The sequence below is a fragment of the Heptranchias perlo genome, chromosome 7, assembly GCF_035084215.1.
Source record: "Heptranchias perlo isolate sHepPer1 chromosome 7, sHepPer1.hap1, whole genome shotgun sequence".
Taxonomy (NCBI): Eukaryota; Metazoa; Chordata; class Chondrichthyes; order Hexanchiformes; family Hexanchidae; genus Heptranchias; species Heptranchias perlo.
In genome coordinates this window covers 64,696,423-64,718,151 of record NC_090331.1, presented here as the reverse complement: position 1 = coordinate 64,718,151, position 21,729 = coordinate 64,696,423, and the positions used below count along the sequence as shown (strand labels likewise).

Sequence of the window (21,729 nt, the reverse complement as noted above, 5' to 3'; positions counted from 1 at the left end):
TGGCTCGAGGTGGCAGAGGGGGTCACCTGCGCCACCAACATATCGTCCACCTGCATACAGTGCAGGAGGCGCTCCAATGACCGCAGTAGGTCAGCCACAGTGAGAACACGAAGTCTTTCCCCTACACTCCCTCTGCCACAACACTGCCCCCACCCCACATCTCCTTCGGCACCGCCAACACTACTCTGTCACATCACCCTTCATACCCACTCAAACCCCATCCTCATCTTACCTCCACCTACTCACCTCGCCAGTACTCATCCTGCCACTAACACACAACCCAATCCTCATACAATCTCATGGCTCCATCCCATAATCACCCTCTCGTGCATCTCCCTCACGGCCAGCCTCACTCAACCTGCCACCACCTGTGCTGCAGCCACAGGGCATGCATCACATATGTGCAGTAGGCAGCGTAAGGCAAACGTGTCGTGAGCATGAAGGGGGTGCACAAGGGTGTCTGAGGGTTTGCCATGGGTGTTACTTATATTGAATTTCAGAGCAACAAACATCACACATTATATTGGCACCACCACTGCCATGTCTCCGCGAATCCTGTCCGTTGTGTCCAATAATGCCTGCTCCTGGGTATCACTATGAGGACCCACCACTGATGCCACCCATCGTGTTACTGCAGAGTAGGTGCAGGTGTATTTGCAGGGCTTTTCCGCGCAGACAACTGAGAGACATCGACGGTGTACCCGGCTGCACCCTGGAAGGATGCGGAGGAGAGGTTGTGGAGGGCAGTGGTGACTTTGACAGCAACAGGTAGGCAGTTGGTGCTGGGGCCAGCCAGGAGCAGCTCGGCATGAAAGAGCCTGCAGATCTCCACGACTACATGTCGAGCGAATCTGCGCCTCCGTGTGCACTGCTGCTCGGAGAGGTCCGGGGAGCTGCACCTCGGTCTGTGGACCCTGTGGCGAGGGTAGTGCCCTCTGCGATGCGTCTCTCTCTGCGGTAGCCCTCCCTCCTGCTGTGCAGGTGGGCGTGCAACAACACCGTGTTGGGGGGCTCCACATCTCTGCGGCGGACGGCGTGGACTGCGAGGCTGCTGGGGCTGGTCATGCTGTTCGTCCTCCGAGGGTGTCCATGCACCACCCATCTGGCAGGTGTTGGTCTGAGGGGTTGTGCAGGGTAGGTGGGTGGTTCCCCGGACTGGGGCTGCGGTTTTGTGTCGGTCTGTCCTCTGGCTTGGCGGGGGGTGGTGGGGGGCAGGGGTTGCCCTATGTGACGCGGTGGCCTCCTGCGTGGGTGAGGGCTCTCCCCCGTGGAGTTCACCTTGTCACCTGCCACAGGCTGCTGGCTGCAACACGCCTGGTTGGAGGGAGACTGTTTCCCCCAGTGTGTGAAACACTCTGCGATGCAGGTGAAATCCCACACTTCCTCTTTTGACAGCTGATTCAGCTCATTAAATGACCTCAACAAGCAAGGTAAGTACTCTCAAGTGGAACCCCGCTGGCTTTAATTGCCTGCGGGATTCCCACCAGCGGGGGCCACGCACGCAGCCCCGCACGTCATCGGGGAACCCGGAAGTGGTCGGGATCGCGGCGCGATCCGGTCACGTGACCAAATATCGGGATTTTCGGGGCCCCCCCGCTGGAAACCCGCAGGAAACCCGACGCTAAAATCGAGCCCAATGGGTGTGAAATTCATCTCGGGTGGTGGTGCAAACCGAGCGTCAGCAAATCAGCCGCCTGTCTTGCACCCCGCCCAATTTTCTTTTCCATTGATTTCAATTCACTATCGCCCGTTTTACAATGCTGGACAAATTTCACCCCCAATAATTCATCTCTGTGAACTTTCCCATTTCTTAACCTTCTTTATTTTCTATGAATAAGATTGATAATTTAGAGGAAATTCGTGCAAAGTATAAGCTGTATTATTCTGTCAACCCACATCTGTTAGTAATTAGGTCAAGCCTGCCCAGACAAATCTCATGTTAGGCCATTTCAACCTGCAGAGAAAAGAAGCTTACATCCTAGCTCCCACAGCCGAAATGACTCAGTTGCTCTAACAGTACAATCTTGTTTCGGACCCACGATATAAAATATGCTATATATATTCTGTACTACTGCTAATAGGAAAGATTGAAACAAGATTAGTCTATTGGGTAAATATTGGTGTAGAAATTGGATTGCACTGCACCCGTTTTACAGGCGTATAACGGGTGCCTATGGGTCCAATATGGGGGTGGGGGGGGGGAGGGAAGTGCACTGCCCACCATATTGGTTAAGGTTCCTCCGTCGGCGTCCAGGGTGCGTGCCTAGAACAGGTGCCAGGCCCTTTGCATATGCAAAATGGGGGCCGAATGCTTGTTTCAGGCCTTTTTTGCTAAATTTGATTGCACATGACCGCACCATGCACTCTGCATGCATCGGTCAGTTTCATCAGTTGCTTAGCTGCCAAATCAGCGGTCCTCAAAGTGATCGCTTGTGCCTGCTACCGGAAAGGTAAGTTTGAACTTTTTTACTTAGCTTATTGTGGAGCCAGGTGAAGCAGGAGTCCTCCTCCTGGCTCCACATTAAATCTGCAGGCTGCTGCCGGCCCGTCACTTGACCCCCCTACCGATTGCCTTCCCCACCCCGCCCTCGGACTCTCCTAGAGACCCAGGCTGGCCGATCTTGCTGCCGCCCAGCCCAGGGACCACGAGCTATCTCTGGGGCATCGACTGCTGCCACGGCTCGCCGGTAATAAACAAATGAGGCCGGCGGACCAATTTACCATGGTCCTGCCAATGGCCTCAGGAGGCACGTGCATCATGCGCTACACTGGGATCACAACCCAATTCACGCACTATCCAATTTCTAGCCCATAATGTCCAATGCAGCACTAGCACTCTGCCATGCAGGAGCGTCACAGCTTCGATTCCCGATCTGTGCTTTTAGCTGATCTCAACCATGGCAATAGTTGGGTGCTACTAGTGGACTCAGAATCCATGATTGGAGATGGGACACACCAGTTCGGGTTCCTGCTCTTGATGATTGCTCATAGGCTTCTCCTAGAAAGTGTGTGTAACTCAGTTGTGATGCCCTCCATGGTAAAAAGCCTTTTGATGCTGACTGGCTGATACGTGAAGAATTGTCAGTTGGGCAAGGTACCAGAGGACTCCCAGCAGCCACAACTAGACTCAGCACCTTCAGGATAGGAGGGAGAAAGGGGAAGAGAATTGGCACAAAAAATGTTTTAAAAGAAGAAACAATATTAATCTGTGCAGAATGAGATACCATTATGTAAACTTGTTCAAATCAACGTGTTTAACACTTGTCTCTTCAGGTACATCGTGGGATTTGTGAGTAAGGAGAAGGAGCGTGCTTTACTGAAGGATAAACTGTCTGGCACATTTTTGCTGAGGTTCAGTGAGAGCAGCAGAGAAGGTGCCATTACTTTTACCTGGGTGGATCGATCTGAGAATGGTGAGGCAGTAATGGATTCTCTGTTCTGTTCCACAGGTCAGCTCAGACCAGAGACACGAGTTTTGTCATTTAAAATATATAAAACAATCGATTGGAAATATAATATGCTTCAAGATCAGTAGCTTTGTAAACTATAAACAGTCGGAATGCCATGTCATTCAGGCCTCTAGAATAAAGAAATGGAGGTACACAATATGGAACAGTAAATTGAACAGTTTATTGCACGAGTGGGCAAAATGTAACTCACAAGACACAAGCAAGTTATGTAAGTCTTCCTTATTGTGACATTTTGTTGCTGGAGTATTCTCTGGCACCACAACTTCCCCACTGCTTCCCAATGTTATTCAGTCTATACATCTGTTACAAATTTGGGGTCTGCAATTAGATATTGGCTTGGATTTAGCATCACTGATCTCTCCCATAAGTGGATCCTTTCCCTTATGATCAAGAGTTTACCTTTACTGCCCAATATCTAGTCATGCAATAGTGTGACCCAGGGGCCATAACAATGAAATTACTCGTCACATGAGATAGACACTGTAACGCTGTACGTGTCACTGTGCATTTCTCCAATCTTCCAAAAGGCAGTCTGATAACCACTTCGGTGAGACAACGGGCTGATTTATTTTACAAAAAATTAGTGAATGAGCAGAGTAACATTTTAGTAAATTACATAGAATTTACAGCACAGAAACAGGCTATTCATCCCAACTGGTCTATGCAGGTATTTATGCTCCACACGAGCCTCCTCCCTCCCTACTGCATCTAACCCAATCAGCATATCCTTCTATGCCTTTCTCCCTCATGTACTTACCTGACTTCCCCTTAAATGTATCTATGCTATTCACCTCAACTACTCCATGTGATAGCAAGTTCCACATTCTAACCACTCTGAGTGAAGAAGCAAGAATCATAGAATCTTACAGCACAGAAGGAGACCATTTGGCCCATCATGCCTGTGCCAACTCTTTCAAAGAGCTGTTCAAGTTAGTCCCATGCCCCAGCTTATTCCTCATAACCCTGCAAATTAGTCCTCTTCAAGTACATGTCCAATTGCCTTTTGAAAGTTCCTATGGAATTTGATTCCACCACCCTTTCAGGTAGTGCATTCCAGATCTTAACAAACCTCTGTATAAAATAATTCTCCTAATTTCCCCTCTAGTTCTTTTGCCAATCATGATAAATCAATGACCTTTGGTTACGGAGCCAGAGAAAACAGTTTCTCCCGATTTGCTCTATCAAAACTCCTCATTATTTTGAATACCTCTATCAGGCCTCCCCTTAACCGTCTCTGCTCTAAGGAGAACAATCCCAGCTTCTCCAATCTCTCCACATAACTGAAGTACCTCATCCCTGGTATCGTCCTGGTAAACCTCCTCTGCACCCTTTCCAAGGCCTTGACATCCTTCCTAAAGTGTGGTGCCCAGAATTGTACACAATACCCCAGCTGAGGCCTAACCAGTGATTTGTAAAGGTTTAGCATGATTTACTTGTTTTTGTATTCAATGCACCTATTTACAAAGCCAAGTATCCCATACGATTTGTGAATATGCAGCATCAGGTCTCTCTACTCTTGTAGCCCCCCTCAAAATAATACCATGTAGAGTATATTGCCTCTCTGTGGGTTGTTCCTCCCAAAGTGCATCACTTCACACTTATCCACATTAAATTGCATATTGTCATGTGCCTGCCCAGTCTGTCTCTGTCCTCCCGAAGTCTGCTACTATCATAGTATCATAGTAGGTACAGCACGGGAGGAGGCCATTCGACCCATCGTGCCTGTGCCGGCTCTTTGAAAAAGCTATCCAATTAGTCCCATTCTCCATCTCTTTCCCTATAGCCCTGTAACTTTTTTCCCTTCAAGTATTCACCCAATTCCCTTTTGAAAATTACTATTGAATCTGCTTCCACCACCCTTTCAGACAGTGCATTCCAGATCATTACAACTCGCTGCGTAAAAAAATGTTTCCTCATGTCACCTCTGGCTCTTTTGCTGGTCACCTTAAATCTGTGTCTCTGGTTACCGACCCTTCTGCCACTGGAAACAGTTTCTCCTTATTTACTCTATCAAAACCATTCATGATTTTGAACACTGCCATCAAATTTCCCTTTAACCTTCTCTGTTCTAAGGACAACAACCCAAGCTTCTCCAATCTCTTCACATAATTGAAGTCCCTCATCCCTGGTACCATTCTAGTAAATCTCTTCTGCGCCCTCTCTAAGGCCTTCACATCCTTCATAAAGCATGTGCCTAGAATTGAACACAATACTCCAGCTGCGGCCAATGAGTGTTTTATAAAGGTTTAGCATAACTTCCTTGCTTTTGTACTCTATGCCTTTATTAATAAAGCCCTGGATCCCATATGCATTTTTAACAGCCTTCTCAACTTGTCCTGACATCTTCAAAGATTTGTGTATGTGCACCCCCAGGTCTCTCTGTTCCTGCACCCCCTTTAAAATTGCACCATTTGGTTTAGATTGCCTCTCTTCATTCTTTCTACCAAAATGAATCACTTCACTCTACTCTGCATTAAATTTCATCTGCCATGTGTCTGCCCATTTCATCAGTCTGCCTATGTCCTCCTGAAGTCTATTACTATCCTCCACGTTGTTTACTACATTTCCGAGTTTCGTATCCTCTGCAGACTTTGAAATTATACCCTCTATACCCAAGTCCAGGTTATTGATATATATCAAAAAGAGCAGTGGTCCTAATACTGACCCCTGAGGAATACCATTGTACACTTCCTTCCAGTCTGAAAAACAACCGTACACCATTCACTGCTACTTTCTGCCTCCTATCTCTTAGCCAATTATGTACCCAAATTACCACCATCCCTTTAGTCCCATGTGCTTCTATTTTCTGAATATGTCTGTTATGTGGTACTTTATCAAATGCCTTTTGAAAATCCATATATACAACACCTACTGTCCTACCTTCATCAGCCCTCTCTGATACTTCATCAAAGAACTGAATCAGGTTAGTTTTGCCTTTAACAAATCCGTGTTGGCTGTCCCTTATTAACTCATGCTTCTCCAATTGAGAATTTACTTTGTCCTTGACAATGACCTCTAGTGGTTTTCCCACCACTGACATTAGACTGATTGGCCTGTAGTTACCAGGTTTATCCCTGTTTATTTCAACTTACTTCCATAATATTCCTCAAAACATGGGGAAAAAAAACAAAGTACACCTCACTAAATGACCAGAAAATTCTTTGAAACTGCTCGACCCTGAACTTAAGGGGAACATCCTCACTCTTTAGGCCTGGCTTCCCTGTCGGTTCCAAACAGACTGTCCTTGACTATGTGCCTCTTTGTTTCTTTACTTCTTAGCTGGGCAGGAAGCCAAGGGCTTGATCTCTAACCCTCCTCCAGCTCTCTCTCTGAGATTGGCTAACTGAACTGCCAATCAAACCAGCTATCACCCTACTAAGTGAGAACTCCCTGGCAGCTACCCCACCCCGATGGGCTCGTGTTAGTGGAGCCATCCCAGTGAGCGTTTACTAGAATGTCTAAACAAACGTCCATTGTATCAAATTGAAGTGGTATATGGGAAACACCATCCTGAGTCGATGCTTCAGTGAGGCCGAATTCCTTAAGTGTTGAATCTTATTCTGCTTCCCCAAGCACTGTATGTTATGATTGAACATCAGTAGGTATATTTTCTGAGCCCTCAACCACAGCATGAGATACCTCGCCATAGGTGAGGACTTGAAAAATCAATCGTCTGTTACAGAAATAGTTTTTTTAAAGTATTTGAATACTTTTAACAAGTAAAGGGGGGATTTTAATGTTTCCCTTTTATGTCAGTCAAGCTGCCTTTCCTCCTTTTTTCCAAAAGTAACTGGCCACCATCCTGAAATTCTCCTAAACAGAAATTAAGCAGTAAACTCATAATCATCCATCGAGCTATTATAAATACTTATCAACATGACTTAACATAAAGGCTGTTTAAAAATGTGGCTACATTTGCCATTGGGTATTATATAGAAATAAATCCCTCTCCACTTCAGTTAGGTACAGCAGACTGTAAATATTGAAATTACAACTGTAAAGTAATGTGTTAAATCAGATTTATGACTGGAGTAAGAAAGAGAAGTGTTCTACTGTGAATACATTGTGTGATACAATATTGATTACAATTCAGAAGTAACTTATTAGCTAAGAAGCACTTTGGGACATCCTAAAAACATGAATGGTGATAAACTTTTTATCACTAGAGTGTGATAATCCTTGGGTGAAAAGAAATTCTGAAAACACTTGCATTATCTGGTTATTTTATATAGAACCTACAATTTCCTCTGTTAGGAGTGGCTTTTATTTTCTAAACTATATCAACCGTGATACTTTCAAGGGCAGATAATGAAATTTGGGAACTTTATTGCAACAGGAGTAGGCCATCAAGCTTGTTTCATCATTCAATTAGATCATGGCTGATCTGTATCTCAACTCGTTTTACCCGTCTTGGTTCCGTTTCACTCAATACCCTTACCTAACAAAAGCCTAACAATTTTACAAAAGTTTGCAAAGTTTTCTTTGGTGAACAATGTTCAGGCAGTGTTGTAGCTCAAGCATTGCAATGCTTTAATCAGAGGGTCCATGTTTCAATCTCAGCAATCCAAAACCCCAATTGGAAACTGATAATTTAAAAATATTAATCCCTTTACCAGACAAGAGGATTGCTATTTGGCTTTCAACCTTTGTTAAGATAATAACATGTTTGAATAGTAAATAAGGTATCTGAGCACCTTTGATCTGCTTTTTCAGCATATAGTTTGAAGGTCAGCATCTTGGAATTTCCCTTAAACCTGCTTTTGTTTTTGACATCAGTGGTGTGGCACATTCATACACACGTAGTTACAACAGTGCTTAAAATGTCACTAAATCATAGCGAAGTGTTGAAACACAGCTTTTTATAACACAAAAAATACAAATTTATTTTCAAATTGCCAACATAACTCAGGCATCATCAAATGCTCTTGCTCGCTTGCTGATATCTAAGCTTTCTAGCACAAAGGTGTTTTGGTCTCAAGTGGAAACAGAGGTGGAGAATTTCCATCGGATTCTTCCAATCTCCCACTGTAACTTCGGTGGAAGACCTAGACAAAATGGTTGTTTTTAACCTGTTGGCTCCATTTCTCCAGGTTTTCCACTGATCTTCCTCTGGAGAAACCTTCCCCACAGAAATTATCCTCCAGTGGGTTTTCCCAGTTCTACATCCACAGAATTTTCTCCCATCTCTACTTTCATTTTAACCAATAGTCCTATTTTAAATTGACAGTTTTACTCTATGTTCACTAGCGTCATTTAGATTGCATACTCTAGTGCACACAACTTTCATTCCTCTCGCAATGCAGTAACAAGCACTGCATCTAGATCTGCTCTATTCTATAAATGAGCATTCAAAACTAGTTTTTAGTTCCTCAAACACCTTTTTCATATCTCTCATAAGTAAAACCAACAACTATCACTTCTTTCCTTCCTCATCTATTAATATTGTTGGCTTCACCATCTCTTTTGATCTCAAATGGAAAACCTATATCCCCTCCATTGCTACATCTGCATCCAAAAAGCTTGGTTTCCGCTTTCATTCCAAACAATTCTTTTCCTTCAACAACTCTTTACTCTCTCTAAAATCCATTTGTCCAAGACTTGAATACTATTCCACATATGGGGAGGCTCTTCTAATACCTTTCAGACACCCTGGGGTTTTATAGGTGATCTGGTTCTTAACTCCAGCTTTCAATTTCTTCCTACTTCACAACCTTTCTTGTCGCTCTGTTATAGTAATAATACTGTGGTCACTGCTCTTTTGAACTTTCTTTTCTTGTTCATCCTATGCTCCAAATATACAATCATACATGTTCTTCCTCCCTGAATCCTCACCGTGTTGAAATCAAGACTCATCGCACTGCATCCAGCTCAAACTTATTCTTCCTCCGGACCTCAACCCTATGGGACACTTTCCTTTCATCAGTCATCCCTCTCCTACAATCTACAGCTTTTAAAACATAGGCTTGGTATCACCTAATCACAATTTCTTTACTTACATGCTTTTCTCTCTTACTGTTTCAATCTTGCCGATGACTTGCACTTTTGGCTTTGGCCCTTCAGCTCAGTTTCTAAGTGTTAAAAAAAATCAAAATATATATCCGAAAAAGGTAATTAGCTTCAGATTACTGTTCAGTTGGCAAATTTCAGTGTACCTAAAACATGGTGGCTACAGCTTTTGTTAACGCAACAAATGCAAAGCTTTTGTATTGCATTGTGTTTGCAATAATAGTTTTTTGGGAAAAGTTTAACGAATGAGTTTCTTAGCTGGATTTTCTGACACTAATACAAAAAGGCTATCACCTTTGATACTTTTATTTCATTATATATTAGGCAAGCATCAGTAGCTACTTAAACCAAATCAGGTAAGTTAAACTCCCCATGAAAAAAATGTTTTTACAATGTAATTTTTTTTTATTCGTTCATGGGATGTGGGCGTCGCTGGCAAGGCCAGCATTTATTGCCCATCCCTAATTGCCCTCGAGAAAGTGGTGGTGAGCCGCCTTGAACCGCTGCAGTCCGTGTGGTGAAGGTTCTCCCACAGTGCTGTTAGGTACGGAGTTCCAGGATTTTGACCCAGCGACAATGAGTAGCATAATTATTCCACAAATATACAGGAGGTGGCTAAGTACAGGTATTACTGTGCAGTTTACTCAGGTGGGAGCTAAATAAATTGTGCAATATCACAGCATAGGTAGACTATTTCATGAGCAATAAAGAGCTTTGAGCTATTTCCTGTGATGCTATTGATTCTATAAAGCACAATTTAAACTCTATAGGATTTACATTTTTTCCACATGATCCTTTAGAATATGTTTAAAAATGAACATGGATTTGATAGGATGGGATTGAAAGTTTGTAGTCAAAATTTTATTCAGTACTTGAATTTTTAATTAATTTTTTCTTTATTTCATGTTATGTACAAGAGTCTGAGCATAATGGTCAAATATTGTTATTGTTTTAGGAGAAATGAAATTTCACTCAGTGGAACCTTACTCGAAGAGTCAGTTGTTAGCGGTTCCTTTGCCTGACATTATCCGTGATTACAAAGTAATGGTGGCTGAGAACATTCCAGAGAACCCACTGCAGTATCTATATCCTAATATTAATAAGGACAAAGCTTTTGGGAAGCCAAAAGAAGGTCAGTATAGCAATCTGGTGGCATATAAAAAAACAAATAATTTTTCAATGTTCTTAATCTTTCATGAAGTCACATTTAGCAGACTGTAGTTTAGGAAACATCCAAAAATTAGTCCCACAGAATTAATAAATTGCTACACAATGGGGTTTACTTATCAATAATGTATGTCATTATTTCCTTATAAATGTCGACTAATACTTTTAACATACCAACTAAGCCTGATCTGTCTTTATAGAGCAATAAAACCTAAGACCCTCTCTGCAATTAAATTAAATCAGTATCAACATCACATATAAATGTACGGCTCTAAGGTTTCTGATTGGGCTTGGAGATAATAGAGGTTTCATTTCTTTGCTATTTTTAGTGGTTTGTTTAAAATTCCTGTCTGCGCTATTGTAACATGGCCTTTACCCTGTTAAAGTAGATTAATGACTGCATTAAAACAGTGCAGACAGAAAACAGTCTGTAAAAGATATAGTTAGCCCTAATAAAACAACAAATAACTAAAAATATATGAAATACTAGAATTTATTTTTATTTTTTTTTAAAACAGTCTCTGAACCCACAGAGACAGAGAAGAAAGGCTATATTTCCTCAAGGTTTATCCCATTCTCTGAATTGTAAGTATGAACAACCAATTCATTTGTTTTTATCAAAAAATTGCTTTGTGTTCTATTGACCATTAATTTGTTGTATTTTTTCAGTCCAAATGCTTCCACAGCTCCAGTTTCACCGTCAGACCTACTTCCTATGTCACCAGGAGTATATGCTGAACTGAAACAGCAACTGAGTCCAGCAGAAATCGAGACTGCTGTATGTTTTGAAGCAATGATTTGATTTGAAACTGACATCCATAGCTCCTTTCACAATAACTCATGCGACAAACTGTGTATAAACCTACACATTTCTGATAACATTTCATTTCAAGGGGACACAAAGGATGTTTCTATAGCAGTATAATTGCAATGTGGAAAACTAGGCAAGAATATGTTAGCATGATACTACAAATGACAGCAATGCAATATTCAGTAACTATGATTTGTTGCTATGTTACAGATATGAGTTTCAGACACTATCTGCACACTGCAATGAACAGCAATCAGACCAAAGTTACAGTGCTGGCTGCAGCTCGCTGTCGTTGCCCTGAGGTCAGCGAGAAAGGAGTTCTATACGTAAGCGTTTGGCCACATGCACAGAGCTCCAAACCCGTGAAAGGCTAACTTTTAATATTATGAGAGTGCAAACAGGAATGTTGCTTCTCTCATAATGTTAAAAAGAGTCAAGAGTAATTTTGTAAAGTTCCGAATAGGTCCAACAGGTCACCTGGGCACTTTTAAAATGTGGTCTCACACCAGGTTAGAGTTACGCTACACATATTGCAATGTCCAAGAGATGTGCGCCTACCTATTGGTCGTGATATCATGCCTCCTGGTTTCCATATATGCTGGAATCAGGTTATCGAATCGACTCGCAAGTTATACTTCCACTTTCATACTGCCCATGTTTAACCACTTTGTATTGACAACAGGGTGGAAGTATAATGGCTTATGTAACAATAATGTTTACATTAGCATTAAATCCTTCAGTTAGTCAGCACATTTGGAACATACCAACATGGTCGTATGCAGTAACATAAAAAATGTAAACAATTTTACAACACCAAGTTATAGTCCAGCAATTTTATTTTAAATTCACAAGCTTTCGGAGACTTCCTCCTTCCTCAGGTAAATCAGGAGGAAGTCTCCGAAAGCTTGTGAATTTAAAATAAAATTGCTGGACTATAACTTGGTGTTGTAAAATTGTTTACAATTGTCAACCCCAGTCCATCACCGGCATCTCCACATCATAAAAAATGTAGTAACTTGATAGTGAAGTGAGAGTAAAAATAAAGGTTCAAATGTTGTTGCATGCTTCTTCTGTCCCCATAAATAAAGTGCTAACAGAATCCATTACCTTAAAGACACAGTTGAGATTCGTATTAGTGCTATATTCTTACAACTCGCCATGTTTGATTGTTAGCCTCTCTCTAGATTAGCATTCATAGATCGCTGAAGATTTGGACACTATTTTGGTCCTTATTAACCTTATAAAAGGACATCCTTTTTCCCCAGGGTTTATTTCTGTTCAGTATTTGTTAATTTTTTTTTTGTAAATGTTTTTCAAAAGCTATATTCTTTTTGGTGTCAGTTTTTAACTTATTACATACCTCAAGTTGAACTTTTTAAACAAAAAATACATAAATATCTAATATTGTTCAAAATGTGCAGATCACTTTCACTTATGGAACAAACCCCACTGAGATTCTAAAATAATGCACCGCACATTATATATGGGGCTTTACCCAATACCATCTTTATTTCATATACAAGAGATGACAGAATGCTGTTTGAATGATTACTTATATATATATATATTCACTAAATACTGGCAGTTTAATATATATCTCATTGAAACTGTACATTTAAATATCTGGTTTGTGCTATGTGTTCACAACTGCTCCGATGAAGAATTTATGGAAGATATTTTGAGACTCAGGGACGTTAAGGTCTACACATATCTTATCCTCATTTACTCTGTAAATTATCTTTGTATATATTTTATAACAATTTTTTTACAAATGTTTTTCTAAATACCAGTATACAATTTAATTAATTTTGCACTTTTAAGGTTTTTTAAAATTACAATGTTCAGCAATATCATTTATTTAATATTACACAGACCTGAATGGAAAGTATGCTTTAAGTTTTACTGTATACTGTTATTGCAATTGTTTGTGAATTTCTATGGGTAACATAATCATGATTAGAAACATTTATTATTGAATTATAAATGTTGAATCACTTTGTACTGCTTATTTGTTGAATGTTACGCTTGACATTAGTGTTAAACTCGATTCATAAATAAATTGATTAAAGCCATTTAAAAGATTCACGTTAAATTTCCTCTAAAAAGGAATTTAGGACTAGGATTTATTTTTTGTGATTTGAACATTAGAAATGTTAAGACTAAACAAAGGACAGAATGATTTCTTATTGCATTGTTGTTAAAAACCTGGTGATGTAATGTACATGAATCATGAGATGACAGTAATAATGAAAACAAAATCTATCCCTCCACAGGTACAGGCATTTCCAAGTGAATTTATAATAAAGCACATAATCTAAACCCATACCAACAGCAAAAAATACTTTTTGAAAGAGTAGCAATGTCATCAAATTCACAAAACAATCTTCATTCAAAGAATGAAAGTATTAAGAAAATGCTTTACTCCTCTGGTCAAATGGAAACTTAACCTGCATGTGAGAACAGCTTGTTTTTAATGTGTTTAATATTTTTAATGAATTTAAAATAAAATTGCTGGACTATAACTTGGTGTTGTAAAATTGTTTACAATTGTTTTTAATGTAGTACGGTATACGCTAACGTTCATTAGGATGTGCCCTGCTTTCTGTCTCGTTTGTTTTGACAGCAGTTGGGATCATGGCAGATATTAAGGCCCTGAAATTCCATGGGGATTCTACTAGTGTCCCGCTGTAATGGCCATTTACGCTGTTTCCCTGGAATTTGTCAGTCTCCCACTACAGCTACACCAGCAGACTGATAGGTCCTGAGATTCCATGGGGGTTCTAGCTGTTAAGATACTCTAGGTAATGTTTGATGATATCCATAATAAAGGATTAGTGATTGATTTTGTTATGATAACTATTTCTCAAGTGATAATCCACAGTTGCCTACAGGGAAGTAGCTTTATCAGAATGTATTAGATCATTAATAGTGCAATAAATTATATTTACTGAAATTAAAAGTCAATTAAATAATGAATACACCATAGTCAAAATATATACTGTACCCAAGAAGGCTAAGGTAGCATAGTGGTTATGTTACTGGACTAGTAATCCAGATGAGTTCAAATCCTGCCAGGCCAGCTGGGGAATTTAAATTCAATTAATTAAACAAAATCTGGAATTAATCTGGAACGGTGGCCATGAAACTACCGGCTTGTCGTAAAAACCCATCTGGTTCACTAATGTCCTTTAGGGAAGGAAACCTGCCATCCTTACCCGGTCTGGCCTCTTTGTGACTCCAGACCCACAGCTATGTGATTGCTTCTTATTTGGTCCCTGAAATGGCCTAGCAAGCCACTCAGTTATAAAATCTCGCTTAAAAAAAGTCATAAAAATAAAACCAGACGGACCACCTGGCATCGGACACGACAAAAGCAAACCAAACCCAGTCGACCCTGCAAAGTCCTCCTCACTAACATCTAGGGACTTGTTCTAAAAATTGGGAGAGCTGTCCCACAGACTAGTCAAGCAACAGCCTGACATAGCCATACTCACAGATTCATACCTTTCAACCAACATCCCAGACTCTTCTATTACCATCGCTGGGTGTGTCCTGTCCCACTGGCAGGACAGACTGACCAGAGGTGGCGGTACAGTGATATACAGTCAGGAGGGAATGGCCCTGGGAGTCCTCAACATTGACTCTGGAGCCCATGAAATCTCATGGCATCAGGTCAAACATGGGCAAGGAAACCTCCTGCTGATTACCACCTACCGCCCTCTCAGCTGATGAATCAGTCCTCCTCCATGTTGAGCACCACTTGGAGGAATCAATGAGGGTAGCAAGAGCACAGAATATACTCTGGGTGGGGGACTTCAAGGTCCATCACCAAGAGTGGCTCAGTAGCACCATGACTGACCAAGCTGGCTGAGTCCTGAAGGACATAGCTGCCAGACTGGGCCTGTGGCAGGTGGTGAGCGAACCAACACGAGGGAAAAACCTACTTGACCTCGTCCTCACCAATCTACCTGTCACTGATGCATCTGTCCATGACAGCATTGGTAGGAGTGAACACCACACAGTCCTTGTGGAGATGAAGTCCCATCTTTGCACTGAGGACACCATGCAACGTGTTGTGTGGCACTATCACCGTGCTAAATGGGAGAGATTCAGAACAGATCTAGCAGCTCAAAACTGGGCATCCATGAGGCACTGTGGGCCATCAGCAGCAGCAGAATTGTATTCCAGCACAATCTGTAACCTCATGGCCCGGCATATTCCTCACTCTACCATTACCAACAAGCCAGGGGATCAACCCTGGCTCAATGAGGAGTGTAGAAGAGCATGCCAGAAGCTGCACCAGGTGTACCTAAAAATGAGGTACCAACCTGGTGAAGCTACAACTCAGGACTGCATGCATGCTAAACAGTGGAAGCAACATGCTACAGACAGAGCTAAGCAATTCCACAATCAATGGATCTGATCAAAGCTCTGCAGTCCTGCCACATCCAGTCGTGAATGGTGGTGGACAATTAAACAACTAACGGGAGGAGAAGGCTCTGTAAATATCCCCATCCTCAATGATGGCAGAGTCCAGCACGTGAGTGCAAAAAACAAGGCTGAAGTGTTTGCAACCATCTTCAGCCAGAAGTGCCGAGTGGATGATCCATCTCGACCTCCTCTCGCTATCTCCACCATCATAGAAGCCAGTCTTCAGCCAATTCGATTCACTCCACGTGATATCAAGAAACGGCTGAGTGCACTGGATACAGCAAAGGCTATGGGCCCCGACACCATCCCAGCTGTAGTGCTGAAGACTTGTGCTCCAGAACTAGCCGCGCCTCTACCTAAACTGTTCCAGTACAGCTACAACACTGGCATCTACCCGACAATGTGGAAAATTGCCCAGGTATGTCCTGTCCACAAAAAGCAGGATAAATCCAATCCGGCCAATTACCGCCCCATCAGTCTACCATCAATCATCAGCAAAGAGATGGAAGGTGTCATCGACAGTGCTATCAAGCGACACTTACTCACCAATAAACTGCTCACTGATGCTCAGTTTGGGTTCAGCCAGGACCACTTGGCTCCATACCTCATTATAGCCTTGGTCCAAACATGGACAAAACAGCTGAATTCCAGAGGTGAGGTGAGAGTGACTGCCCTTGACATCAAGGCAGCATTTGACCAAGTATGGCACCAAGCAACCCTATAAAATTGAAGTCAATGGGAATCAGGGGGAAAACTCTCCAGTGGCTGGAGTCATACCTAGCACAAAGGAAGATGGTAGTGGTTGTTGGAGGCCAATCATCTCAGCCCCAGGACATTGCTGCATGAGTTCCTCAGGGCAGTGTCCTAGGCCCAACCATCTTCAGCTGTTAGCATGCATGTAGTCCTGAGTTGTGGCTTCACCAGGTTGGCACCTCATTTTTTGGTACACCTGGTGCTGCTCCTGGCATGCTCTTCTACACTCCTCATTGAGTCAGGGTTGATCCCCTGGCTTGTTGGTAATGGTAGAGTGAGGAATATGCCGGGCCATGAGGTTACAGATTGTGCTGGAATATAATTCTGTTGCTGCTGATGGCCCACAGTGTCTCATGGATGCCCAGTTTTGAGCTGCTAGATCTGTTCTGAATCTATCCCATTTAGCACGGTGGTAGTGCCACACATACACGTTGGATGGTGTCCTCAGTGCGAAGATGGGACTTCGTCTCAACGAGGACTGCGCGGTGGTCACTCCTACCAATACTGTCATGGACAGATGCATTTGCGACAGGTAGATTGGTGAGGACGAGGTCAAGTAAGTTTTTCCCCTCGTGTTCGTTCGCTCACACACCTGTCGCAGGCCCAGTCTGGCAGCTATGTCCTTCAGGACTCGGCCAGCTCGGTCAGTAGTGGTGCTACCGAGCCACTACTTGGTGGTGGACATTGACGTCCCCCACCCAGAGTACATTTTGTGCCCTTGCTAGCCTCAGTGCTTCTCAACATGGAGGAGGACTGATTCATCAGCTGAGGGAGGACGGTAGGTGGTAATCAGCAGGAGGTTACCTTGTCCATGTTTGACCTGATACCATGAGACTTCATGGGGTCCAGAGTCAATGTTGAGGACTCCCAGGGCCACTCCCTCCTGACTGTATATCACTGTACCGCCACCTCTGGTGGGTCTGTCCTGCCGGTGGGACAGGACATACCCAGGGATGGTGATGGAAGAATCTGGGACATTGGCTGAAAGGTGTGATTCTGTGAGTATGGCTATGTCAGGCTGTTGCTTGACTAGTCTGTGGGACAGCTCTCCCAATTTTGGCACAAGTTCCCAGATGTTAGTGAGGAGGAGCATTGCAGGGTCGACTGGGCTTGGTTTGCCGTTGTCGTGTCCGGTGCCTAGTGGTCCGGCCGGTTTTATTCTTCTTATGACTTTTCGTAGCGGGATTTTACAACTGAGTGGCTTGCTAGGCCATTTCAGAGGGCGATTAAGAATCAACCACATTGCTGTGGGTCTGGAGTCACATATAGGCCAGACCGGGTAAGGACGGCAGGTTTCCTTCCCTAAAGGACATTAGTGAACCAGATGGGTTTTTACGACAATCCGGTAGTTTCATGGCCACCATTACTGATACTAGTATTTTAATTCCTGGCAGGATTTGAATTCATGACTGGATTTTTAGTCTAGGCCTCTGGATTACTAGTCCAGTAACATAACCACTATGCTACCATACCCGAATTGTATTCCAGCACAATATGTAACCTCATGACCCGGCATATTCCTCACTCAACCATTACCAACAAGCCAGGGGATCAACCCTGGGTCAATGAGGAGTGTAGAAGAGCATGCCAGAAGCAGCACCAGGAGTACCTAAAAATGAGGTGCCAACCTGGTGAAGCTACAACACAGGACGACATGCATGCTAACCAGCGGAAGCAAGGTGCTATCGATAGAGCTAAACGATTCCACAACCAATGGATCAGATCAAAGCTCTGCAGTCCTGCCACATCCAGTCGTGAATGGTGGTGGACAATTAAACAACTAACGGGAGGAGGAGGTTGTGTAAACATCCCCATCCTCAAGTTTCGGCACTACGCAGCCTCCCGAAATGCCAAGATGGCGCCTTGACTGTGCATGCATGTTACTAGCGTGACATGCGCTCTTCTGCAAATGGCAGTTGATGCTAGCTCAATTGTGAATTCTAAATCTGAGATTGATAGATTTCTGTGATCCAAGGGTATTAACGGATGTGGGGCTAAGGCGGGTATATGGAGTCAGGTTACAGGTCCACCATGATCTCATTGAATGGCAGAACAGGCTCGAGGGGCTACATGCCACTGCCACTTGCTGCCTCCTGGCATGCGTCACCTTCTCCTGCAAGAAAGCGGGACGTGTGTCTGCTTGATGTGTTTGTCATGGTTGAATAGCTGCCAGTGTGTGTGGCTTGTGAGTTGTGGGTGGGTGGCTTGCAACAGTGGCAATGTGTTCGGGTGAGAGGAAGCAATTGATTGGAAGAGTTGAGCACTGATGGAAAGAGTTTGTTGGTATGTGGGTGATGGGGGTTGTAGTGCGTGGAGCAGTGGATGCGACTAGTGGTGTAGTTGGTATGGAGACGCCACTTGACAGTTGACCTCACTCACTTTGACCACTCATGTCAAAACATTGAACTTCATCCTGCACTGCATCCTTGTTCATGATGCTGTGCGCTTGGCATTGACTTCATCCCCCGCTGCCTCCCACTCCCTTTTGGGTATATGTCTGGAGGGCCTCTTCCCCCCACTCCCCTCCCTCCCCCCGCGGATATAGGATGTCCCTCCTTCTGTCCGCCTCTTGCACCAAGGTCCCTAGTGCATCAGCAAAGAACCTTGTGCACGCACTCTCGCAAGCCTGGTTCAAACTCAGATCGGCAGATTGGTGAGGTCCAGCACACGGATTGGAGCATGTGGGATTGAGTGGTGTGCAACCTTTATTCAATGTTTTAACATAATTCATCAGTGTGTAAACATAGGGATGGGACCTGCATCTGTGTTTTACGTGTGCGATGTCTTATCTCCATTCAAACAGCAGACTGTTATTTTCAGCAAATAACAGGTAGCAGCTACCTTTAAGAGAGTTCTAACAGACAGCCTGCCTTTAAGAGATTGGAGCTCCCCCTGCTGGTGGAAAGTGTAAATAGCATAGAATCCTTGTTCAATGCTGATTTCCAACGCAGATTGAAGGCAAGTCCTCAGGCCTGACGAAAGTCTCGTCCTGCCTCCACAGGGGCCATCGGGCACGGGGTAATGGCGGATCGCGCTACCCCCATCCAAAAACAGGCCCTATCCATTTTTCCCCCATTATCTTTGGTTATGCAAAGTGAGTTTCAAAAACAAAAGTGCAACTACAGTTCAAGAAAAGAACTTGAAGTCCAGAAATTATCAGCAGACAGAATGGAGTGTAAGAGAGATTGGAAACGATACAAGAGGTCACTGACAAAATGGGAGGGCAGGGAGAATAAGAGGAAAGTAAGTGGAAGAGAACAAACAATACAAGAAAGAACGGTGAGGCAGAAAAGGAACAAAAAAAATGGACTATAAAGAGGAAAAGAACTAATAAAGTTGAAATTAAAAGGGAAGTAATGCATCCTTAAAAATGGATGCAGAAAATGAAAATCTAAAGAAAACATATCAGTGGTTCAATATCTACAATCCCACTGCATTCTTGGAGTCCTGAATAAATAAATGATTTGCAATGGGGAACTACAATTGGTCTCAGTGTCCTGGGCTAAGGAGAGGAAAATCAGCCTGCTCCTCATCATTATTCAATGATTCTTGCTGGAAAATGTGCCTATTTGATTGTCAGGACTGGGCTCCATTGTGACCAGGCTTTTGAGAGAGGTTGAGACCTTCAAGTAAATAAATTAATGAAGGTACAAAAGTAGAGATTATTAAAATTGCCTTTTTAAACCAATTTTTACTGATACATTTCCAGATTTTTTTGGTTGGTGAATTTGTAAAAAACAATTTGTTCCAAATTCTTACCTAAAAATGGAGAATTCTCTTTGACCTTTATGAATCCCAAGATGCACATGCATGCATGATGACAAATGTACATAATGTGCAGCATGTACATCAAATGTGTGATGTTATTACTAATGCAATACACCTTGGGCATGATTTTTAACACCAATACTCGCAGGGTGTAAAGACTTGTGGTAAGTAACTTATGCTGCAGTAAAAAGCTGCAGGAATACTTGTTAAACAATACTGAACATATTGGCTTGGATTTTAAACCAGAATGCCATTGCAGGAGTTTGAAAGAAGTGAAGAAGTTTATGCTGATGGCAATAAGCTTTTATCTTGCTTGATAAAGAACAGTATACTGACTTGTTAAACACCAAGTGGCACTATGGGCACCATCATGGTGAGAATTTTTTAAATTAACTGCAGGTAAAATGTGATTCTACATTATGTAATCCACCGTAGCAGTGTTCTCAGTTTATTTAGAAACATGCACAGTGATGTATACATTTTCAATTTGCTTTGACTGGCCAAGTTGGACTCCTGACTCAGTTTAGACCGGGGTCCACCTCAACGTCTGGTGTTTTGCCTTTTTATTGGTGGAATTAATATTTATACTCTCTATAAGGAGCTTTTGTCAGAAAGCCCTCAGGATTTATTGTTAACTTTGAATTGAATGTGTCTGACTTGCAAACCTATAATTCAGCATTATATATGGTTCACAATTGAGTAATGTCAAGGCTGAAGCAGGATGAATCTTAAAGTTACTGAGTTGCTAGGGGGCCATTAAAATTGTTTTGATTCTACCATTTCTACCAATAAATTCCCAGAGTTTTTCAGAGTCTGTTAACTGCAAATATTTGTGGGCTATCACTTAGCTTAACGGTGCCTTTGTCTTTGTCTTGGGCTTGTTTTTTTGAGTTACAGCAATGTTCAAAATAAAAAATGATTTTTTACTGATTTTCTTTAAATTTACCTTGTTGTTTGGGTTCCAATTTTTTCCTGATTTTGACATTAACATTAAAACTGAAAAACACCCAAAAATCAGGTTTTCAAATTTGCAGTAAAAACTGATTTTAATAATCCTCACACAAAGGCAATTTTATCTGTAATTTTCATCATGCCAATGTGACTATGTAATCTTTTTTGTCTTTATTATGTTACAAAACTTATTTAGCTAATTGGAAATTTCAGTCACTGAGGGAAAAATAGTGTCTGAAAAGATTTTGGCAATTATTTTTGAGCAATTTGTTTCAGTTTCACTCCATGCGGAGATTTCCACCGTTCACTATTAACATAGACAAGTTCTTTTTATGTACATTTGTGACTTTGCTATAACTAGCGAACAGCAGA

At 42.4% G+C, this 21,729-nt stretch overlaps 1 protein-coding gene across 1 annotated transcript in view; it reads left to right on the top strand.

Annotated features, from left to right (window-relative positions):
• stat4 (signal transducer and activator of transcription 4) overlaps window positions 1–12,275 on the top strand; it is an 81,743-nt gene extending 69,468 nt beyond the window's left edge. Inside the window, exons 20-23 of the mRNA XM_067987754.1 lie at window positions 3,274–3,413; window positions 10,432–10,608; window positions 11,162–11,228; window positions 11,313–12,275. Of these exons, the coding sequence (XP_067843855.1) occupies window positions 3,274–3,413; window positions 10,432–10,608; window positions 11,162–11,228; window positions 11,313–11,445 (517 nt within the window). The 3' untranslated portion in view covers window positions 11,446–12,275. The remainder of the gene's footprint in view (window positions 1–3,273; window positions 3,414–10,431; window positions 10,609–11,161; window positions 11,229–11,312) is intronic.
• The last annotated feature ends 9,454 nt before the right edge of the window (window positions 12,276–21,729 follow it).